The 25072-nt window shown below is 40.9% G+C and overlaps 1 protein-coding gene across 1 annotated transcript in view; it reads right to left on the reverse strand.

Moving 5' to 3' along the window:
• The window catches only part of LOC136857737 (organic cation transporter protein), a 53446-nt gene that overhangs the window by 23873 nt on the left and 4501 nt on the right, over positions 1 to 25072 (reverse strand). Inside the window, exon 2 of the mRNA XM_067136627.2 lies at positions 8432 to 8579. Coding sequence (XP_066992728.1) covers positions 8432 to 8579 — 148 coding nt within the window. The remainder of the gene's footprint in view (positions 1 to 8431; positions 8580 to 25072) is intronic.

A 25072-nucleotide genomic window follows, 5' to 3' on the forward strand; every position in this document is an offset into this window, starting at 1 on the left:
CGGCCGTAGAAGGGCCAAATACACATGTGCGTCACGGTTCGCACCCGCGACCCCACAGGTGTGGGGAAAACTGTAGAAAAGGAAAAAAAAATAAGAAAGTCACTGTTTTTCTTTTTTTGCTAGTTGCGTTACGTCGCACTCACACAGATAGGTCTTATGGCGACGATAGGACAGGAAAGGACTAGGAGTGGGAAGGAAGCAGCCGTGGCCTTAATTGAGGTACAGCCCCAGCATTTGCTTGGTGTGAAAATGGGGAAACCACGGAAAACCATTTTCAGGGCTGCCGACAGTGGGGTTCGAACCTACTATCTCCCGAATACTGGATACTGGCCGCACTTAAGCGACTGCAGCTATCGAGCTCGATAAAAAGTCACTTAATGAGGTGGGTGAATCAGTGGACCTTTTTCACTCACCCTCGTCTAAAATTAGACGTGCCTTAACGACCTCATGAATGTAAGGTACCGTACTCTCTGCAAAATATAATATGTGTATGTAAATGTCTCTAAATGTAGTTTAATCATGACAATTATTAAGGAGATTTATTTATTTATTTATTCATTCATTCATTCATTCATTCATTCATTCATTCATTCATTCATTCATTCATTCATTCATTCATTCATTCATTCATTCATTCATTTATTTATTTATTTATTTATTTATTTATTTATTTATTTATTTTAATTTATTTATTTAAGGTGTTGTAAATATGTATATAAATGTGTCTAGGTTTACTTTAAATTTGGTTATTATTTGAGGAAATTATGTATTATTTAAGGTGTATCTGTTCTGTATATTGTTTTATTCAATCATCTATAATTGGGCAAATAACCTGTTGATGATATATAGATCTATCTATCTATAAAATCAAAGTTAAGAAATTAACCTGAAGTTGAGAGTGACTTAATATTGACATTATAAATCATGAAACCCAACAGTGCCGAGCTAACTGAATAAAAACAGCTTTACTGTTCACAGTGGTGGTGGTGGTGGTGGTGGTGATTATTGTTTTAAGAGGAAGTACAACTCGGCAATCATCCTCTACATAACACATCATAGAGAAAAAATGGAAGGGGTCCGACACTTCGAAAAATGAGAGTATCGGCCAAAGGAAGACGACGGCCACGAAGAGCGTGAAAATTAGACTCCCTACGCCTCGGGAGCTCTAACATCGTCAGGGTCGGAAATGAACAAGAGTTGACCAAGGGAGGTCGGATAGGATAGATGAAAGTGAGGAGCCAATTGAAAGCAATGCCGGGACTCAGCTAAGAGTCCCGTGGTCGCTAACCCACGCTCCAAAGTTCAGAGCCCCTAGGTCCCCCTTTACTTATGACAGGCAGGGGACCCTGTGGATATATTCTACCGCTCCCACCCATAGTTTTTTTTTTTTTAAAGGGTCCCCCTACTGGGAAATTTGGAAACCAAAGGTATAGAGCATTTGTCAAAGAAGGTTTCAGTATATGCATTAATCTATGACAAAAGGGAGGCGATTAGTGATTATTTTAGTGAAGAAAATTAAAGTAAAAACGGCCATCTGAGCGCTTTCTTGCTTTATGATGCCTAAACCATTTACGATGGATCCCAAGTATGTATGGAATAATTATTTATGAGTTTAAAAAGCTCCAAAAAATCGGCCTTGAAAATACTTCGCACCGAGCTACGTACATAAATTATTGTGAAAGTGGAAGTGTACCACCCCCGGCGACCGTACAACTTCACAGCCCACTCTAGTGAAAGTGGATTATTGATTCAAAGTTTCTTTGACAATACATATTCACTAGGGGTAGTGCACTATCACTATAAAAATAGTGATTGTATAGGTAGGGAATGTAAGCCAAACTGCTATAATAATAAAGCGGTCATCTTTCGGAAAGTTGCATTTTACTTTAATGAAAATAAATACAGAACTGAACTGAAAAACAATAAAAACTACTAGTACTGTCTTAGTGAAGCTATCTTTCTTTATTGGTCTTCGCACGTCCTCGTTAGTGACAAAACCCATTGGTCTAACACGTCAGGGACAAATGGCGTAGAGCATCAGGAAGAGACTCGCCCCCGCGGAACGAATAATAATAATGTTATTTGCTTTACGTCCCCCTAACTACTTTTTAAGGTCTTCGGAGACGCCGAGGTGCCGGAATTTAGTCCCGCAGGAGTTCTTTTACGTGCCAGTAAATCTACCGACACGGGGCTGTCGTATTTGAGCACCTTCAAATACCACCGGACTGAGCCAGGATCGAACCTGCCAAGTTGGGGTTAGAAGGCCAGCGCCTTAGCCGGCTGAGCCACTCAGCCCGGGCCCGCGGAACGGAGGCGCTGTTTCGTGCCTGTCCTTTGGCCTAACAGCAAGTGTAATAATAATAATAATAATAATAATAATAATAATAATAATAATAATAATAATAATAATGTTAGTGATGTTATATTTTAACTATGAAAGGTGTACCTTCCCTAAGCATCCACTTTCACTATAACACACAGATCAGGAGGAAAATAATGTTGTCTAAAAGGAAAAATTATATCACCAGAAATTCCAAATTGCTTCCGTGCATAGCCGAGGTCGGTCGCTAGTAAAACTATAAACCAAATATTAAAAGTAACGTAAAAACGGTACAGGTCTGTAGCTGTAGGCTCACATTTGAAAAGTGCTGGGTTCGACCCCCACCTCGAAGATTTCCGCTTCCGAACTAGGCAAATCCTGGAACTGAAACTTAAATGAGCCTTCCACCACCATCTTCCAGTCCTATGCCGTCCCTATTCCCTATCTGTTAATGGAAAATTAGACAGCTAGTAAATAATTTTAAAATATCATGGCTAAATATAGAAAATTATTCGTTCTTTGATACCTAGTCGTCTAACCACCAGGTTTTCAATTTGTTTAACTTATATTGAAAGTTTTCATCGTGGCCCTTTTACTTTTACGTCATTGATGTACTTCACCTTCCCTTACGGGATACTCTCATAGTGTGAGCTTGCATTCGGGAGAGAGTGGGTTCGATCCCCACTGTCAGCAGCCCTGAAGATGGTTTCCCATTTTCACACCAGGCAAATGGTGGGGCCGTAGGCCCACCTTAATTAAGGTCTTCCCACTCCTAGCCCTTTCCTACCCCATCACCGGTATAACACCTATCTGTGGCGGTGCGAGACACAGTAAAGAAAATTGTAAGAAATGAAAATAAAAAACCGTCCTTTATCAGTCACAGTGCTATTGACTACGTTGTTGTTGTTGTCCTCTCTTAGATTGAGTCATTAATCAATCAATCAATCAATCAATCAAATCAATCAATCAATCAATCAATCAATCAATCAACCAACGTATCAATCCCTCGATCAATCTTTCATCACAACGAAATAGAATGTTTATATAAATTAAATAAAAATACTATCTGTGTAATTTCAAATTTGATTTAATACTTAATTTAAAAGTTTTAGCAAATTAGTCTCGTTCACACGTAATTGAAAGCCAAACTTAGCTGGGTTTTCGAGGTTGCTCTCCGCACCTCATCGTCTGTGAAAGGAATAAATTATATCAAGATTGCCAACCTCTAATTACAAAGATATCGTATCGACTCTTCTAAATTATGAATTTCTTTCAATTTTAGAAAATGAACTTGTACCGAAGAGAATAATAATAATAATAATAATAATAATAATAATAATAATAATAATAATAATAATAATCTTTATTTTTACGAGGGAAGGTGGAAAATCTTCAATACGACGCTTGTGAGGGTCCGCACTTCACAAATGTGTGAAACCACACACCCTTCTCCCACGACGTATATCTTCGACCCGGAACAGCTCTCGCATTACTCCAGGACGGTGTCGTGCATGAAGACTCTTATGCTTCATTTTTCCTTTAATTCAGCTCGTAGGCATCTAAATCTCTCTACTGTTGACGCAATATACTTCCTACATACACTGCTACTTGATTCCAAGATTCCTGATTTTGCAGCATAACATGTACAATGTTAACTGGTGTCTGATCTCCCTGCTTAGCTTCCAAACATCTTCGTTGTGATAACCAAAGGTCACATACAAACAAAGTACGGAATACACCATCACTGTCACCACAATAAATACAAAATGGGCTACTCACTCGCCCTATTCTATGAAGGAAACTGCAAAAGTATCCATGTCCTGTCAAGAATTGTGTAAAGTAATAATTTACTTCATTATGATTTCTGTCGACCCATTCAACCAACGATGGTATCAGCTGCTTGATCCGTTTCCCTCGTAAATCACCTTCCCATCTCTTTTGCCACCGCTCCATTCTGGGACTAAGAACTAGCTTCTTTGCATGTTTCCTTCCCAGCTCTCCTTGAGTACGCCAAATCTCCTGTCGTTCTAAAGCTAAAAAAATCAATAGGAGCTACTGCTACTACTACTGTGAGAACTGCAGGTTCGGACACCGTACGATAAGCACATGCAATTCGTAAAGCCGCTTTCCGCTGCACTGTCGCCATTCTTTACTGATACTTTTCAAACTTCAAGTATACAGCCCAAATTTCAGAGCCATATAGAAGAATAGATTGGACAGTCAACATAAGAAGCCGCTGTTTACTAGATTTCGGACCTTTAATATTACTCATCAATCTACTCAGCGCAGTCACTGATTTCGTTGCCTTATCTGTTACCCGCTGAATATGGTCCCAGAAAGTGAGCTTGGTATCAAGCACCTAAGTACTTAGTAATCCTAGATGTTTCATTGACTAGCTGCCCAACTTGGATAGACACAAGAGTATTAATCCTTTTCCTTGTTAAAAGAACTATTTCCGTTTTATGCTCTGATAATTCCAAACTGTGATTCATCATCCATTCTGTTATCCACCGCATCACCTGGTTCAGTTTAAGTTGAGCCATCTCCAAATTACGGGCTACTATCAGAGCAGTCACCTTATCAGCATAGCCCACAAGTCTCGCATCTTCTGGCATCTTCAGCCGTAATAGTCCATCGACCATCATACATATTATTCCAAATATTTGGACCAAGAATAGACCCTTTTGCTACCCCAGCTGTGAACAGTTTTGTTTTCTGACCATCCTCCATATCATATACTAGGTACGATCTTTCAAATAGTCTCTCAATATGTAGGTACATATTCTGGCAACTTAAAAGTTTCTTGGAGCGCTTCCAACATATCACTCCATTTCGCCGAATTGAACGCATTTTTTTTTACATCTAAGGTCTCAAGAGCGTCACTTTTCTAGAATAATAATTGCCCGACTGTGCTCTTTCTGCTATGTTCACTACTTCTCTGACCGCATCAATCTTTGAACGACCCTTGCGAAATCCATGTTGACAATTAGATAGATCCCCAGCTAAAAGAACTGCTGAAAGTATTCTGGGTTGTAGAAGCTTCTCTAGACCTTTCCCAGCAGTATACACCATACATAGAGGTCTATAACCCCCAGTTTTACCTTTACTGACCAAAACTATTTTCCAGCGATTACAGAAAGCACCCGCTTTCAAGAAATGATTGTACATTCTCATCTATCACCTTTAGTACTTCTGTTGGAATATCATCTGGTCCAGGAGCCTTTTTGTTCCTAAGAGAGTTAATAGCTGTCATCGGTTCTTCGGATGTAAACAGTGGCACGTTTTCTGGATCCTTTCCTCCATCATCATCAATCCTCTCTGAATTATCAGGAAATAATTTATCCACTATTTCATTTATGACTTGTGATTCCATGATCGGACTCGAGAGTGCTCCTAATTTCTTCATGACTACCTTATAACCTAATCCCCATGGGTCGTCATCCACTTCCTTAGATAATAATCATATTTTTATTTACGTCCCAATAACTACTTTTACGGTTTTCGGAGACGCTGAGGTGCCAAAATGTAGTCCCGCATGAGTTCTCTTACGTGCCAGTAAATCTACCAACACGAGGCTGACGTATTTGAGCACCTTCAAATACTACCGGACTGAGCCAGGATCGAACGTGTCAAGTTGGGGTCAGAAGGCCACCGCCTCAACCGTCTGAGCCATTCAGCTCGGCTTACCGAAGAGAAATATTTTAGATGATGACGAGGAAACGCAGGTGGCATGACGTCGGCATTCAGTCAGCGAAACTATGTGAGGCGCATAGGCCAGACGGTTGCTGCCTGCATTTGTTCTATAGGTGGGCCGGCACAAGGTTGCACTTGACAGTAGTAAGTCATGTTGGCACCACTACAAAAATCATATGAAGAACGTCACCTGTCAATCAGAATCACCAATCTACTACTTTTAATGTCAGATACAGTTCCACATTTTGTTCACGTTAATTCGTATTTAATTCCGTATAGTGCTTATAAATTTTTATTTGCTTACACAAATATGAGCATTTTTTTTAAAAAAATATAAGATTTAAGCGAGCCACAAAATAAATACGAACTATTTTCAGATGATTGTTTTTGGCAATATGGGTAGTATAGTGGTGCCATCTATAAGTAGCTTGACTACTGTATTGAAGTGTTGTCGTTTTGTTTGTCGCCGCTAGCACGTGGTCGGGTGTGATTCGCGCGTTTATGAAAGTTTTGTTTTGATTGTGAGATAATTGTGAAATTTTATTTTTAACAAATGCAGTGCGATGTCTTGGAAATGACAACATAGTCATGAAGCGCGAAGTGGAGTGTCCCTTAATAGTCAGGCATTAGAATTAGTGCAGAGAATTCGTGAGTTTTACGAGAGGGGGAGGAATTTCGTAAGCTTGTATAGCCGTCTCTCTGTTCCTGCAGATCAAGTTGTGGAACGCGTATGTCAAACATTAGGGCTTTCAAAGCGCCAGGTGCTCGCCTCCAAGAAAAGAAGGAAAAAGGGACTGGGGTACATAGCAGTAGCGGAAACGGGGCTGATAGTAGGGACTTGTTTTTACAGCACTCCGGGAAAGAAACGGATTAAGCTATCTCCTGTAACAGGAATTAATTCTTTCCAACCTGATGCAATACAAAGACACAAGTACGATTATTACAGGTTAAAGTCTCTTCTGTCATTGCTATGGACAATGCACTTTACCACTCCATAATAATGGACAAGACCCCTACTTCATGCGCCCGTAAAGAACTCTCAGTGGAATGGCTGCAGTAAAGAAATATCCCAGCGCATATGTGTATGACTAAATTAGTCGACGAGGTAGCGTACGGTATGGGGTGAAATAAAACATTACGTACGCACTAATAACAAGTCCTTCACAGTTACTGACGTGGAAGGACTGTTCCGGGAGAGTATTGCTCTAATGGATGCGGCTTTGTGGAGGAAAAAAGTTAGCCATGTCGCACCATTCATTAACTCGGCAATGGCAATACATGGCATCATCAGTGACTGTCAGGACTTGATGATCTGCCTAGACGATGATGACAATGACAACGAAGGCGACGGTAGTGATGGCAGTGATCTGGAGGGTATCAGGTATGAAAATAAGGTTTCTGAATTTTCGTAAATTGTATAGATTTTACTTGAAACCTTTTGTGTTAGCACCGGAGTATATTATTCTAACACTTATTGGTGTATTTAAAGTGAGATTCTTGTCGGCCGATTTCTTCCGTATTTTCTAACATCGTCATAATGAGAACTTCGTAGTATATTTATCTCGTATCATTTTGTGTGATGAATAATCGGTGAGTTGAAAGTTCAATTTTTGTCGGCCGATTTCATTTGTATTGTGTATCATCGCGATGATATTAAAAACGTTTTTCCGATGTTTTTAAAAACTCACGTGTCATGCAATCAGCTGTTATGGCGGCAACATCGCTTCGTGTACCATTGCAGTGTGACCAACATTGTGCGCAGCTGTCATGTGCAACCTTATGCCGGCCCACCTATACGAGAGAGAATTTCCTAATACAAGGTTCACGGGACCCTTCACATAGTGCCTCAACGGATTTGACTCGATTCGGCAGTGTTACTGACGGCAGAGGCCAGGGGCTACCGTTGCCGCCGCCATGAATTGCTACGGAAGGAAATTTTTCTTCCACATGATTTGTGCTCACAGTACATGCATCATAATAATCATCAACCGTCTGATCGCGCGACGAACAAGAGAAAAATCGCACGGGTAATAATATCAATATTTTTCAAAATGATCGTATGTTTTGCCAGAATCATACACCATACCAATCTCGAAATTATAGTATGTTTTACCAGTATCATACAATATAATATCGTACGTTTTTTATTTATTTTCACAGTCTTCAGCCCTAAGGCAGGTTTGATCCTCAACAGCTCTGCCATCAGTCGTCATATATGGCCTAGGCATCACTAAAGAGGCGTACTAGGGAAATGAGGAGTGAGGTAGTTTCCCGTTGCTTTCCTCAGCGCGTCAGAAGTTGCTATTACATATCAGTCTGCTAAGTCCACTGAAATGCATGCACCAACCGAGTCAATCTCAAAATTATCGTATGCCCCATTAATTATCGTACAGGTCAGCATCCTTGCATTATACACACCTCGTTCAGTTTCTGAAGTGAGGTCAAGCTCTTGAAGTGCCCTTCTGACAGTACCACTCCGTTGGTCTTGGCCGCCTGGTAGATGATAGCCTTGGCCCTCTCCTTTTTTCCTTTCGCCAACAACCATCGTATAGATTCAGGAAGGAGCCTAGAAAAAGCAAATAGCATTAAGGTCACAATTTGTTTTTCGTCCGTTAATTTTAACTCAACTACAACAGGTACTTTAACGATGTCAGAGTGTCGGAAATCTGTCCTGAGAAGAGAGTCTCTAGCTGCAGAGAGGTCTGAAAGTCAATGTGCCCTGAAGCTGGCTAAGGAAAAAATGGAGCATGCTGGACCTACCAGCAAGATGCACAGAACGGTGCCACAGAAGAGGAGAAAATACAAAGATCGTTTGATAAGTCTTAGGAATCGTGTTATATCTTCCGAATATGTGGGAACACGTTAAGTCTAGTATATACGTTTGAAAACTTGTCTCACACCATACTAACTGCGACCGACTGATAGCTTCTGTTATTGGTGGCTTGGTAACAGTGCATGAAAAAGTGTTCTATTCATTCATTCATTCATTCATTCATTCATTTACCATAAACCTTTACAGTATCTATGGAAGGCCAGGAGAAAAGGACAGGTCTCTTAAACGTAGTGCCAATTGACCTTTTAAAATAATTACCCAAATCCTAAACAAAAACAATCATATACACTATTTACAGGTAAAGTGAAGTACAATGTATACATATTTCTCATTTACACATCCCTTCACTCCCTGGTTCATTCTTCCACATATTCACATAATATTTTCTCACCGCATGTGCTTCCTAACATAACATTTAACTAAATCTCAGTTCGCGCAACGGGGTGTGGGGGTAAGACACATACCCCTATGCAACTGTAGACGGAGCTGTGTAGGATACGGAGGATCGAGGGAATGGTGAAAGGTTGTATGACCCCCGTGAGGGACTTGTGTAAGAAGGTGACGTCGCTTTGTTTACACAAGGAGGCGATTGACGAGAGGAAAGGGGTTACGTCTCAAAACTCACGAGTTTCACAACTCACGGGCTAAAATTAGTTACAAATAATATCAAAACTCACGACTACAAACTGGTAGCTAAAGTAAACATTCGAATGAGTCTCAGAATTCACGATTCCGGACAGCAGGTGCTTGCGATGACCGCAGGAGAGATGCGGTGCGCGGTGACTCACGCTTCCCTCACGACAGGCAGGGGATACTGTGGGTGTTATTCTGCCACCCCAACCCACAGGGGGAAAATAATGGCTGGTGTATGAAAGAGACCGAGGTGTATTATTATTATTATTATTATTATTATTATTATTATTATTAAAATATTTTGCTGTTGTCTTAAAGCTAATATAATGCATTTTTTACCTTTCACATAAATTTGTAATAATGACGTGTGGCCTACGGGGAGGTCTGGTGCAGGTCTTTAGAGCTGACGCCGTATAGGTGACCTGACGTCTGTAAGGATCAGGCCCTACCTAACATGAAGTATAATACTGAAGACGGCACGAACACCCAGTCCCCGAGCCATAGGAATTAACTAATGAAAGTTAAAATCTCTGACCCGACCGGAGATCGAACTCGGGACCCCTTGAACCCCTTGGACCAAAGGCCAGCATGCTAACAATTTATGCATGCAGCCAGACGACATAAAATTAAAGTAGGTATATTGCCCGGTGCTAGTTAAAAGAAATTGTCAGTTGGTAGTACTGGGGCTTAGTTCCATTATGCAACCAGAAGGCGGCATTTAATTGAATGAGGAATTTTATTTAGATATATTAAAGATCAAGACAGTTAATTCACTCATTTATTTTCTACACTTGGAGATTCATTTGGAAAAGAGGCCCATTTCTATTTTTCGTAAGAGTTCATCTATTCGCTTTTTTCAATAGATTGTCTACCCCACACACTTAAACCGAAAAAAATTACTCATGATGCATCCGATTATTCTGTGCGATATAACTGAATTATATTTGAAATTCATTCGATTATTTAAATAACCGGATGGAAGTTATTCGATTATTAAAAGTATTCCATTATCCCATCACTAATAGGGTGGACATTTATCCATTCAAAGAAAAACTGGTCCTGCTCGTAAGTTTTGAGACTGGTCCAGGTAGAGAAGCCTGTTCTTACTAATCCTCTTTCTGGAATTCGTGAGTTTTGAGACTCGTGAGTTTTGCGACGACACGGAGGAAAGGCAGGCAGCTGTTCTTGTTAATTAGTCGTTCAGCGTGACGTTGGATTCCTTCTACTTCTAGTTTGTGAAGGTTAGCTGCAATAGTAGGGTGCCAGGCAGGTAGACCGTAAGTTAGGTCTCACTAGTGTCAGGTAAGCCGGGCGTATGCCAATTCGCCGTTTTATAAGATGGATGTATGTAAAGTTAAACAACAGTCATACAGTTACGTGAAAATTATAACTCTCCGTGGTAGAAATGTACATCAGTTTCATACGGAGCTAAGAAAAACGGTGGGTGATAGAACTTTGACATATCAAACTGTTGAGATTTTTTTTTTTTTTTTAAGAAGTTGCTTAACGTCGCACCGACACAGATAGGTCTTATGGCGACGATGGGACAGGGAGAGGCTAGGAGTGGGAAGGAATCGGCCGTGGCCTTAATTTTTAAACATAGACAAGTAGGAGGTATTGAATTGTAGCAGAGTGAACGTCTCGTGTCAGTTCGTGTTCGTTATGGAAAAGTGTTTAACAGAAGATGCTGATGATGATGCTGTTGTTTAAAAAGGCCTAACATCTAGGTCATCCACCCCGTTTAACAGAAAACAGGCGTTAATATACACATACGAGTATTACAATCAGTCAATAATCATTTACCTGCATATAAGGCTGTCGCCCAGGTGGCCGATTTCTGAACTTGAGTGTTCCAAATTTTTCAGCAGGACTTTCAGATGCGCAAGATTTACGTGCGTATAATATTAAAATATTATTATAATGAAATATTATATTGCGCATCTGCAAGTCTTTATTTACTTGTCTTTCGATTTCTCCTTGCTATTAGCTCCTGTATCCGCACCCATTTGGATACTCGCTTTGAGAGTACTTCCCTTTGGACTTTAAACACATGGAGTGGGTTTACATTATTGCTGCTTTTTCGGAAGATATAGCATAGCTACTGTGACTTATGAAATAGTTTACCTATCATTTCTCCTAAAGCTATTTTCCTACAGCCCAGTGTTCCTAACAGGCAATTTCCTCAATCTTCGAATGCCCAAAATCAATTTTCTGAAAACCCAAATTCCCTTTTTTTTAACAAGTATAAGCTAAGTAGATCAAAAGACAATAGGAGTGACAGTACATTTTAAATTTATCAACAGTAAGTCAACATATTTATTTATTTATTTATTTATGTATTTATGTATTTATTTATTTATTTATTTATTTATTTATTTATTTATTTATTTATTTATTTATACAATTTGGAATTAACCACAAATGTTGTTTATTATTACAAGACCTTGTAGCACTATGCGTACTGACAAATTAACAGGCTAAAAGTATACAAATAATCAGGGCCAGGATTCTGATGAGCTAAAAATGTTTTAAACATGTTGTATGAAATGACAGCAAAAATCCAGTAAAATGATCCGAAAACTTTTAAAAATGACAAATTTTACCATCAATTTACTACTCAAGTTGGTAGAGCCTATATTTATGTTATAGACACTGTGATAGTACATATATCACACCCTCGCACTATATGTAGAAGTGAGAGATATTATTGTCAGTATTCGATTTATTATTATATTTATTATCATCAGTATTTCAGTTGTATATTTTGTCATTAATATTAGTAAACTGGGAGGTCTCCATATGTGGCATGAGTAATTTGTTTTGTACAATGGCTGGGAAAACATTGCTATATTGAACTTGGAAATTTGGATGAGTCATGTGCATATCTCAGTGTTTGACGAGATGGACTTCTTGTTGTAGTCGAGAAGTTCTACGAATCATGGATAGCCCAGAATCACATGAGCTTGTTGATGTTGTAGTCCGAAATATTCGATGAGTCATGTGAAACACCCCAGAGTTTGTTATTGTCCTGGGACCAAGAAGAAGTTCACGGCGTGGTCTTGACTAGAGGATCCACTCATGATTGGTTGGCCAGATTCAATCCAGACGTATCATGTGAGAGGAAGGGGAATTATGATGTCTATTTAGCATGTGATCAAAACTGGACTTCCAACGTTTGTGGAACATAGTCTTATGTTTGTGAAACGTGAATGACCTACAACTGTAGAGTGCTTACACACTTGGTATTGTATCACTTGTGGTGGTTTGGTATTATATGCTCGTGAATGCTATCTCAGACTTTCCATAAATTATGTTCAGGAACGACAAGCGTGTGTTTGCTCAAATGTATATATCTTTACAACAAGTGTTAGACTCAGTGAACACAGTATTATGAAGTAGAGTATCTGTGTGATATTATAAGTGCCGATTATGAGAATCGGCAAGTCGTGTTGATGCAGAGACAGTGAAGAGTTCTTAACTACATGTATGTACATTGTTCAACGGACTAATCACAAATGATGGCTTAGTTCTCGCTTTCGTTTTCTCACTATTTTCTTTGTTGTTGTTGTTGTAAATAAGGAGACTTCCAGTAATATTGTGTTTGTGTATTATAAGTGTATTTTGGTGTGTTGATGAGGTGCTCATGCATGGGTTTTATTGAGAATATAGTTAGATGTTTTAGAATCAGTGGTGTTGCTGATGAATCTACAGGTAGATGCAGTTCCTACCTATTTAGTCGTTTTCAGAAGGTTAGGTAAGGCCTGTAGCAGATGTACCAGTACGCAGCATTATGTACACGCCCTCGGATATAAAGAATTATCATGCTCTATCTAAAATCGAGGGATCCATTCTGGTGAACTCTGGTGACATTTCGATTAATTATCTTTATTAATTTAATTTATTTCAAGTATTTTATTAAGTTTTTGAGTGGTGTTATTTATTCAGACATTTATTTTATTTTTATTATTATTATTATTATTATTATTATTATTATTATTATTATTATTAACAGTAAAGTTTAAAATTGCACCCAAGCGTGGGGCAATGATTATAGTTAATTATTATGCTTATTTTATTTATTATTCACAAACAGTTACAACATTATAATAAACTTTTGGGTTTTTGTTGTGTTAAGAAAACAAGGTGAAATTCTTTACGCTTAGCAAAGAACTTTGCTTCTCGTCTTCAGAAGAAAATCTCGACTGTTCACGAGGAAGACTCCTCCAGTTGAAGGTGTCTCTCCTGGAATGCGAACATTTCCAACAAGTAAGTGGTGAACAAGGGTTCTTTTAGTCCCCGAATTGACAAAGCGTTGTGAAGATTCTCAAGTCTCAGTATTCATCCTCTCTTTCAAGTTGCAATAATCTCGAATACCACATGCGTAAATGCTTCAAAATCAAACATGTACGAAAATGACTCAAAAGGTATAAAATAGTCTAATAAATTCCAGAAAATGACCAAATAATGATTTATAATTTTAAAAAAGACCTAAACATACAAAATGGCAAAAAAAATATATCGTATAAATTAGCTTTTCTACAATGTGGCAACTATGATAAGGATTTCTGTACCAGTTAGCAATGTTTGTTGTGAACCAATTAAAAGATGACATATCAATACAATCCTAAACCTTTAAATAATAAATGAAACCAGTGCTAAACTCAGGATAACAGAGTGGACAATACTGTAAACTATATCAGCATAAACTGAAGAAACTGTAAAGAAATTACAAACAAAAATGTTGAAAATATTATGCTAAACGGAAGTTAGTGCCTTTTCGAAAGTTTCGAAAGTTATTTCGAATGATCTTACAATATTTCCAAACGACCTATCCATAGCCTGTGTTGACAATGTGTGGTGAACAACATGAAAATATATTCCTCATATATAATGTGATAGTACATATATCACTCCCTCGCATTATATGTAGAAGTAAAGGTAATGCAAGGGTGTATTCTGCCCGAAAGCAGGTCCGAACCTCCGCAGAGGTGTCCTGAGCCGGAGTTTACGTGTGGTAGGGTGGCCAGTTCCTTTCCGCTCCTCCTTTCCCTTAACCCCCACCAACAGCGCGTGGCAACCCATCCAAATCTTGACCACGCCCAATGTTGCTTAACTTCGGAGATCTCACGGGATCCGGTGTTTCAACACGGCTACGGCCGTTGGCATATGTAGAAGTGAGAGATATTATTGTCAGTATTCGAATTATTATTTTTTTTGCTAGGGGCTTTACGTCGCACCGACACAGATAGGTCTTTTGGCGACGATGGGATAGGAAAGGACTAGGAGTTGGAAGGAAGCGGCCGTGGCCTTAATTAAGGTACAGCCCCAGCATTTGCCTGGTGTGAAAATGGGAAACCACGGAAATTTATTATTATTATCGTCAGTATTTCAGTTGTATATTTTGTTACTAATATTTGTAAGCTGGGAGGTCTCCATATATGTGGTATGAGTAATTTGTTTTGAACAACGAATGGGAAAACATTGCTTTAATAACTCTGGTAATTTGGATGAGTCATGTGTCTACCCCAGTGTTTGATGAGATGTACTTGTTGTCGTCGGGAAGTTCTATGAGTCATGTATATATCCCAGTCTGATGAGATGAGCTTGTTGTTGTACTAGGAAAGTTCTATGACTCATGTGAAACACCCCAGAGTGTGTTATTGCCTTGGGACACTGGAAGAGATTCACGGCATGGTCTTGACTAGAGGATACACGTATCATGTGAGAAGGAAGGAGTGCTGACACACGGTACGGGAAAGGAGTGCTGGACACGGTACGGGAAAGGAGTTCTGACACTGTACGGGAAGGAAGTAGTGCTAACACGATACAGGAGTGAAACTCGATATGCGGTGCTGGAGTGACGCTGTTGCTATATACTAGACTGGACTTCAAACGTTTGTGGAACGTAGTATTTTATGTTTTTGACTGACATACAACTTAGTATTGTAGCACTTGTGGCGGCCTGGCAGTATATGTTGGTGAAAGCTATCTCAGACTTTCCATAATTTGTGTTCAGGGTCGACAAGCATGTGTTGCTCAAATGTATATATCTTTACAACAAGTGTTAAAGTCTGTGAACTCAGTATTACGAGGTACAGTATCTGTGTGATTTTATACATAAGTGCTGATTTTGAGAATCGGCAAGTCGTGTTGATACAGAGACAGTGAAGGGTTCTTATCTACTTATATGTACATTGTTCAACGGACTAGCTACAAATGGTGGCTTAGTTCTCGCTTTCATTTTACCACTGTTTTCTTTGTTGTTGTTGTAAATATGGAGTCTTCCAGTGATATTTTGTTTGTGTAATATAAGTGTATTTTGGTGTGTTGATGAGGTGCTCATGCACGGATTTTATTGAGAATATAGTTAGATATTTTAGAATCAGTGGAGTTATTGATGAACCTACGTGCAGTTCCTATTTAGTCGTTTTCAGAAGGTTAGGTAAGGCCTGAAGCAGATGTACCAGTACGCAGCATTATGTACACGCCCTGGGAGATAAGGAATTATCATGCTCTATCTAAATTAGAGGGATCCTTTTTGATGAACTCTGGCGCCCATACTACGGGCATTTCGATTAACTACACTGACTGACAGAGCAAATGCAACACCAAGAAGGAGTGGTTCGAAAGGGATGAAGTTGGGGAAAAAACAGAGACGGCACGGGCGAATAATTGATGTTTATTTCAAACCGATATGCAGGTTACACAATGCGCACGGCATCGACTCAGTAGGATGTAGGACCACCGCGAGCGGCGATGCACGCAGAAACACGTCGAGGTACAGAGTCAATAAGAGTGCGGATGGTGTCCTGAGGGATGGTTCTCCATTCTCTGTCAACCATTTGCCACAGTTGGTCGTCCGTACGAGGCTGGGGCAGAGTTTGCAAACGGCATCCAATGAGATCCCACACGTGTTCGATTGGTGAGAGATCCGGAGAGTATGCTGGCCACGGAAACATCTGTACACCTCGTAGAGCCTGTTGGGAGATGCGAGCAGTGTGTGGGCGGGCATTATCCTGCTGAAACAGAGCATTGGGCAGCCCCTGAAGGTACGGGAGTGCCACCGGCCGCAGCACATGCTGCACGTAGCGGTGGGCATTTAACGTGCCTTGAATACGCACTAGAGGTGACGTGGAATCGTACGCAATAGCGCCCCAAACCATGATGCCGCGTTGTCTAGCGGTAGGGTGCTCCACAGTTACTGCCGGATTTGACCTTTCTCCACGCCGACGCCACACTCGTCTGCGGTGACTAGCACTGACAGAACAGAAGCGTGACTCATCGGAGAACATGACGTTCCGCCATTCCCTCATCCAAGTCGCTCTAGCCCGGCACCATGCCAGGCGTGCACGTCTATGCTGTGGAGTCAATGGTAGTCTTCTGAGCGGGCGCCGGGAGTGCAGGCCTCCTTCAACCAATCGACGGGAAATTGTTCTGGTCGATATTGGAACAGCCAGGGTGTCTTGCACATGCTGAAGAATGGCGGTTGACGTGGCGTGCGGGGCTGCCACCGCTTGGCGGCGGATGCGCCGATCCTCGCGTGCTGACGTCACTCGGGCTGCGCCTGGACCCCTCGCACGTGCCACATGTCCCTGCGCCAACCATCTTCGCCACAGGCGCTGCACCGTGAACACATCCTTATGGGTATCGGCTGCGATTTGACGAAGCGACCAACCTGCCCTTCTCAGCCCGATCACCATACCCCTCGTAAAGTCGTCTGTCTGCTGGAAATGCCTCCGTTGACGGCGGCCTGCCATTCTTAGCTATACACGTGTCCTGTGGCACACGGCAACACGTTCTACAATGACTGTCGGCTGAGAAATCACGGTACGAAGTGGGCCATTCGCAAACGCCGTGTCCCATTTATCGTTCGCTACGTGTGCAGCACAGCGGCGCATTTCACATCATGAGCATACCTCAGTGACGTCAGTCTACCCTGCAATTGGCATAAAGTTCTGACCACTCCTTCTTGGTGTTGCATTTGCTCTGTCAGTCAGTGTATTTTTATTAATTTAATTTATTTCAAGTATTTTATTTATTTCTATATTTTATTTATATTATTTTATTATGATCATTTATTAATGTTATCAAAAAGGTACAATAATGGTGTTATCCGCATTATATTAAAAGAAACGAGTGTTAAAAAATTCTTAAGTGACTAAAATCCATCTGTATTCTATGTTATACGGCAAGATAACATAAGGCAAGAAGTAGAATGTTACACGTCCCTCTACTAAGGAAAACTAACTTTTCAGGAATTAGGTCCTTAAGCAAAGTATAAAAGAAATAACACTTCTACTCTCCCCAAAAGATAGTATTGCAAAATATATTTTATCTCGGATAATTATCAGCTTTCTCTTCATGTTCGGTGAACCCTCACATAACTAATAAAATAACAGTACCAAAGATAATTCCGTCGCAAATATAAATGTTATCAGTTTTAAGATGTCTTTAATTTTTGTTGTTGACCCATCTCGAGCAGCTTTATTTCAGATTCAGATTCAAGAACACAGGAACTACAACGCTCATCTAGTACAGTTATCTTTATTAAATATGATGTTTTTGGATTAACAAGCATCCGCTTTCTTTGGAGTAATAAGTCTTCTTGTTCAAAAAGGCGCGACCACATACAGGATCCGACGAAATTAATGGCCTTATTTGAGTCACGTAGTACGGCGTCGCTGTTGCGCCTGCGAATAATAAGTATGCACGCGCTGCATTGAAGGACTGCCATTTGTTAGTATGGCATTGTTGAGTCCGGAGCATCGAGCATTCGCCGTTGAGGGGTATTTCAAAAATAACGAGTCTCCCATCACAGATCAGCGACTCTTTCGTCGCTATTTCCACTTGAACCGACACCATAAAGTCGTGAATCATCGGACGATTGTACGGTGGGTGCAACAATTCATGACTACCGTATCGTGTGGAAAGAAGAAAATCCTGGGGCGACCAAAGGCAGAGCGGATCCCGGAGAGAGTGGAGGAGACCCGTCAGGCATTTATCCGAAGTCCAAGGCGTTCTATTGCCAGACAAGTCTTGTCGCTAAGAATATCAGATCGTTCCCTGCGGCACACCATCCAACCATACAAAATGCTGGTCGCACAGAAACTAAACGAACAAGATAAAGATACCCGGCGAACCTATGCGTTGCGTTTCCTCAAACTTTTAGCAGTCAAGCCACAGATGCGAAACAACATACTGATGTCGGATGAAGCTCACTTTCATCTAGACGGTGGGGTCAATAAACAAAATCACAGATACCGAGTGCCATTTTCTGCATTGGCTGCATGAGTAATCCCTGCGCTGTGACCGTGTGGCGATGTGGTGTGGTGCGGTGTGGTTGGTGAGGCGTGGCTTCGGATGGTATATTCGGTGCATATTGTTTTGAGGATCTTCATAGCCGTGCAGTAACGGTTAACAGCGGTGGCTATGTCCAAATGTTAAATGACTTCCTCCTTCCAAGAGTGAACGACGTACGGTTCCAACAGGACAGGGCAACAGCTCACACGGCCCGCTACCCAATGACTGCCTTGCGGAGTCATTTTCCTGGTCGACTGGTTTTCTGATTTGGACGACATTCATTGCCCAGTACGGTCATCCGATTTGACTGCCCCCGACTTCTTCTTGTGGGGATACTTGAAAAGTCAACTGAATGCAACACGTCCTCGTACCGTGGCTGAACTGAAGGAAAGGATACATCCAGATGTGGAGGAGAGATCCCAATGGACATGGATGAGTGGGTGATGCAAGGATTCGTTCGTCGCCTGGAGGAATGCGCTGAACATGACGGCGACCATCTGTCGGGTGTAATATTCAAAACCAAGTAAACAGCATATATGGTATGTAATGGAATATATTGTTCTTTGTTTTCAATGTGTGTTTCAATAAATCTTTATATTTGTTTCGACGTTCTGCCCGTTTAATATCCTACTCTTCATTCTGCCGGACTCCGTACTTGACAGATTTTGAATTCCTGCGCAAGATCTGTGGAACACCATCCTCTGATGGAGGGATTGACCACCTTACTAGATGGCACCGTCGACAGACTCCGCCTGGAATACATCGACCCGATTATCAAGGACCTGGGCTGCTCCTCATACCTGGAGCTGAAGAGGATGGCCGAGGACAACACGAATGGAAAAGAGCAACAACCGCTGCAAACTTGTCTTGGGATTTATTACTACAAAGAAAAGAAGATGACCGTACTCATGATTCAATTAATCAGTTTATAGGTGATCAGGGGTGCGGCAATAATCGATATCAAACATACAGGTTGTACCAAAACTTGACGGCAAAAATTTAGGAATGGATTCCTCACATAGAGAGAAGAAAAAAGGTTATGACAACATTGGTCCGGAAACGTATACTTACAGATTTATTCAAACTTTGTGACACAAACTAATTTTAGTAATAATTTACATGTCCTTATGCAATCATCAAATCGTCTCATCAACAGAGGTTCGCCATTAACATCTGGGCAGGCATTGTTGGTGATTCCTTTTGTGGACCCTACATTCTTCCGAATAGGCTTACTGGACAGAACTACACGAATTTCTTGCGTACTGCACTGCCTGATTACTTGGAACATACATGCCACTTGCATCCCGTCGACAAATGTTTTTCATGCATGATGGTGCTCCCACACATTTCAGTCTGCTGCCCGCAGGTACCTGAATACCCATTTTCCTGAGCGCTGGATAGGTAGAGGACGACCGATTGTTTGGCCACCACCACGCTCTCCTGACTTGAACCCCTTGGACTTTTACCTGTGTTGACACGTTAAGTCTCATGTGTATGCGACTCCTGTTTCTGATGAAGCAACTTTGTGTGAGCACATCGTGACAACCTCTCAGGCAGTACTCACTACACCAGGCATTTTTGATCGCGTGCGTAACTCGATGCGACGACGAGCGGAGGCTTGTATTCAAGCTTAATGTCGTCATTTTGAACATTTCCTCTGATACATGCTCAAAGTGTTTCAGCTGCCGTTATAGACGTACGATGTAAATGTACAAAAGTTTGAATAAATCTGTAAGTATACATCTCCGGACCCATGTTGCCATACACTTTTTTCTTCTCTCTATGTGAGGAATCCATTCCTAAATTTTTGCCGTCGAGTTTTGGTACACCCTGTATAACATAGAGGGAATTCACTTTTGATTTAGAGGAAGTAAATGTGAGCCAGCCTGGTGGCCATAACCGTTAAGGGGTCAATTCTATATGGCCTGACCCCGTGGTTTGCCGCTTCGAGTCCATTTGGTTAAGACAATTGTCACGTTTAGGATGATGGTCGACAAGGTAACAGAGGTGTGGTATGCAATGAATAATCACTAGATTGCGTGTCAAAATCCTGGATTCAATTCCAAACCTCTCCGCAATGCTCATATGGCGTGAGGGCATATGACGCTGCTGATGGTGATTCGCCTGTCGGATGGGGACAGACCCCTTGATGCTACTGATACGACAGGTGCAGGCTATGTGCCAGCACCGGGCTTCACCCTCTCCCTTCCTATCATATAACACGTCATACATTTCATCTCGTTAACTCCTCTGATGAGGTTGACGTCAGAAAGGACATCCGGTCGTAAAAACTAGCTACGAAGATTTATCTTGCTTCATACCCGACCCCATAGATAAACGGGACAAGGCTTGGACATACAAACTTTTGTTATCAGAGCCTTCATTCGCTACTCATGGCGCAAATAAATCGTACAGTACGCTTTGATCATTTTGTGAACTCTTATTATGACCAATTTATGAAATGTAACTCCTATCTCCTATAGGTCATCTTCCTATCCAGAGGCAAAGATTTTTACACCACAATGGTGGTGGTAGTGATTGTCGTTTTAAACAAGAACTAGGCAATCGTCCTCTATAACAGAGGATTATTATATGTTACATTATGTTATATTATAACACTAATCAGACGGAAAAATGGAAGGGATCAGACACTTCAAAAAACGAAGGTATCGGCCAAATAAAGACAAGGGCCACATAGGGCATGAAAATTAACGGCTCCCTAGCCCTCGTAATCTAATAGCGTCGGGATCGGTAAACAACAAGAGTTGACCATGGGAGGTCAGATAGGACAAATGAAAGTGAGGAGCATGGCACAAGTACATGGAAACAATGCCAGGACTCAGCTAAGGGCCCCGTGGTTGCCAACCCACGCTCCCAATTTAAGAGCTCCTGGGCCCCTTTTAGTCGCCTCTTACGACAGGTATGAGATACCGTGGGTGTTATTCTACCGTCCCCACTCCACATAAAGACAAATCCATCATTGTTCTCCGGCGGACGAGGTTTTCCATTGAATTAGATAGTGTGATGCGCTTTCGGTGATATCAAAAACGTTGTGCAGTAAAGTCCCGTCAGTCCGAAGTTACTGGAATAGTGTCTGTTCGGATTATAATTTTCTTCCGAAATACAGCATTGCGCCGCAACAACGAAGACTGGCGTGTAATAACCAAACAGGAATGACTGACTTTGTAAAGAGAAATAAACAGTGACTGATATTTGTGGAACGTTGCGTTTGATTAGTTTCTGTGTAGCCGAACATTATGATACAATTTTGTTACACAGTTTTACTTCAACCTCTGCCTCAAAATACTATCGAAATGCAGAGTGCAGTATTATTGTATAAGGGGCAGTCAAATGAAAACAGAACGCCCGCCATAACACACATTCCGCGCGAAAGGTGGCAACACTGATGTTACGTATCGATATTGCCATCGCTGTGATAGGAGAACTGCATAGTGACAACTCACACGTGCACGCAGTTGTTGGGTTACGTCTTTGTTGTTGCGCGGACTGGTCTAATAGATAGATAGATAGATAGATAGATAGATAGATAGATAGATAGATAGATAGATAGATAGATAGATAGATAGATAGATAGATAGATAGATAGAGAACATAACAAGCGAATTTGCCCCGATACATGTTCACATGGACAGCTCACACCAAAAAGAAAAGAAAAGAAATACCGGATTCTCTGGGCATGCCATGGGAGTACATTGAATACTCCGGAAACGTGACACTCCTAAGGTAGAATTACCACGGCAGCCATCCTCAGTCCCCCATGCCACGCCCACCGTCTCCACTTAATATTAAGACACAAAATAAAATGAACAATAAAGGATGATAAAACAAAGCAAGAAATAATAATAATAAACGAAAATCTACCTCAAAACAACTAATCTGGTCCTACCCTAACCTTTCATTCACCACATGACTGTACACTCCACATGACCTACACAACAGATTATGCTGCAAGAACCGCTGACTGTACTGTACAACAGTTTCGGCTCACTCCCTTGTAATCACTATTGTTTACTCCGCATTCTTTGTTTCATGACCTAATTCCTCTGGATTCAAGTAAACCAAATGACAACAATTGCGTACAATCCTCAATATCGCAATCGGTAAGGCATATACATTCCAGACTGGTCTAGTATGTTCCTCCAACTGTAGAAATGGAGACAAACAAAGAAGAGCAGAGAAGTGTGGTTGGTTTTCTGGCGGCTGAACGTGCTAGAGTACGCAAAACTCAACGTAGTAAGTCTGCTGTGTATGGCGAACACTGCATGTCCATGACGAGTGTGCACGAGTGACAGAAGATTCGGAGAAGGGCGCACATCACTGCCTCAGTACCTCCAATCTGGCGAAGGCTACGCTTCAGCGATTGGGTTGGAAAAACTTCCACATCCTCCGTACAGCCCGGATCTTTCACCTTGTGATTTTCATATTTTTGGCAACCTGAAGAAAGACATTCGTGGACGTCGGTTTCATTCGGGCGGGGAAGTGCAAGAGTGCATGCGGCTGTGAGCAGCGACCTACCTCTTTCTATAAAACTAATTCGTCGTCTCGTCTCCCATAGTGATAAATATATTAACGCTTTTGGTAATTACTTTTGAAAAAACTATTCCATGGTCACGTTGTAGCAGGTGTTGTGATGTTTGGGACATCACTGCATGTTTTTAATTATTGAACTATATAATTAATTGATAAGATGTATATATTTAATCACTGATAGGTCATTTTTAAATTAATATGTATTATCTGCGCACTTTTTAGTGATAGATTTACACCCTAGTGCTGAAGTGGTCGACTTCGGTTATCTTCGAGATTCATATTGGCAACCTTTGAAACACCAACTAAGAATCGCTTATCATCGCTGTGCGACATCTGGCGTACACTTTAAGTACTCGTACTGTTGTTGTTTACACAGCTAAGCCAAACTATAGAATTCATGCTAGGAACACGTTTCGCAATGGGAAATGTTATATAGTATTATATATTGTGTGTGTGACACAGTTGTTTGCTTAAAATAATAAAGGTTTATAAAATTCATATCGATCGATCATATTATCGATTCAATTCAGATTTCATTTCCATTCAGTTGGCAGTATTAACGGAACCCTTCTTACTTCTCCAACGAGTACAAAAATCTATCACTAAAAAGTGCGCAGATAATATATGTATATAGGGTTTTTATCATCCATTTCAATCATCATTTCATTTCTTTGTATCGCGGCTATAACGTATTCTGAACGAACCACAAATTGGGTAAAGTATTTCAACATCATTCATATTAATAACTTGCAGTAAATTTTCCAATAGCCGTCGTGAGGTGACCAGAGTCAGCAGGCTAATTTCAGCCCATTTCCAGGAAAAGAACGTCATCAAGGTTACGAGAGATCTTACCCTCTCCAACTCACGAAGAGACAGTTGATACATTATGAACGCCCACTTTTCGAACTTCGCTACCTGACGCTTTATTTCAGCGGGAAAGTTCAGCCTATGGAATGAACGTAATGAAGCAACGTGATGGATTCACAGCAATACATAGGAGAAGGGATGAGACCCCGAATCTTACTGGACCATGTGATATGGCTGATGGAAGGAGACTTTTGAACCTATATACGTAGTAAACAAGAGCTGGAGAGGACATTCTTATTCTTACTCGTAAGCAGATTGTTACTCGTATTCGGACATTCTTATTCTCACTCTTAGACACTGAGATATTCTTGGAAGACACTCTTACTACGATTATACATCTGCACATCGGAGAAGATTTTAACTTAGTTCACTTCGCATCTGAGTAGTACCGTAGGAAACTACTCAAAAGTTACTCTCATTGGGACTTGTTATCTCAATGACGAGAGGTAGTCAACGGGAGACCGGTTTTGACTAGTATAGGGTAGGAGAACTTTAATTATGAGTTTAGCTACGCTACTGTTCCCTAATACGGAAGAATACAAGTGTATTCTCTCCATTATCATAACCCATGGTGGTTTTGCATTTAGAATTAGGACTCATTACGACTTTATGTAAGGAGTACAGTAGGAAGTGTTAAAGGCAGGAAAAGCATAAGTAGGACTGAAATCCAACAACAGATGAGGCAGCCGGTACGAGAGATCCATCGATCATCGGCTTCAAGACAACAGAGTCTACATATGGTGAGCTTATGACTTAAGTTACTGCAAGTCTTCGCGCAACAGTTCATTTTCTTAGAGTTAATTTCATTCAATTTTTCTTTTGCTTCCGTAAGTTCAGATTTCGTTAATACGCCGTTACGTCACGTTTTCCATCCT

This window comes from Anabrus simplex, chromosome 1, assembly GCF_040414725.1.
Source record: "Anabrus simplex isolate iqAnaSimp1 chromosome 1, ASM4041472v1, whole genome shotgun sequence".
In the NCBI taxonomy this organism is placed as follows: Eukaryota; Metazoa; Arthropoda; class Insecta; order Orthoptera; family Tettigoniidae; genus Anabrus; species Anabrus simplex.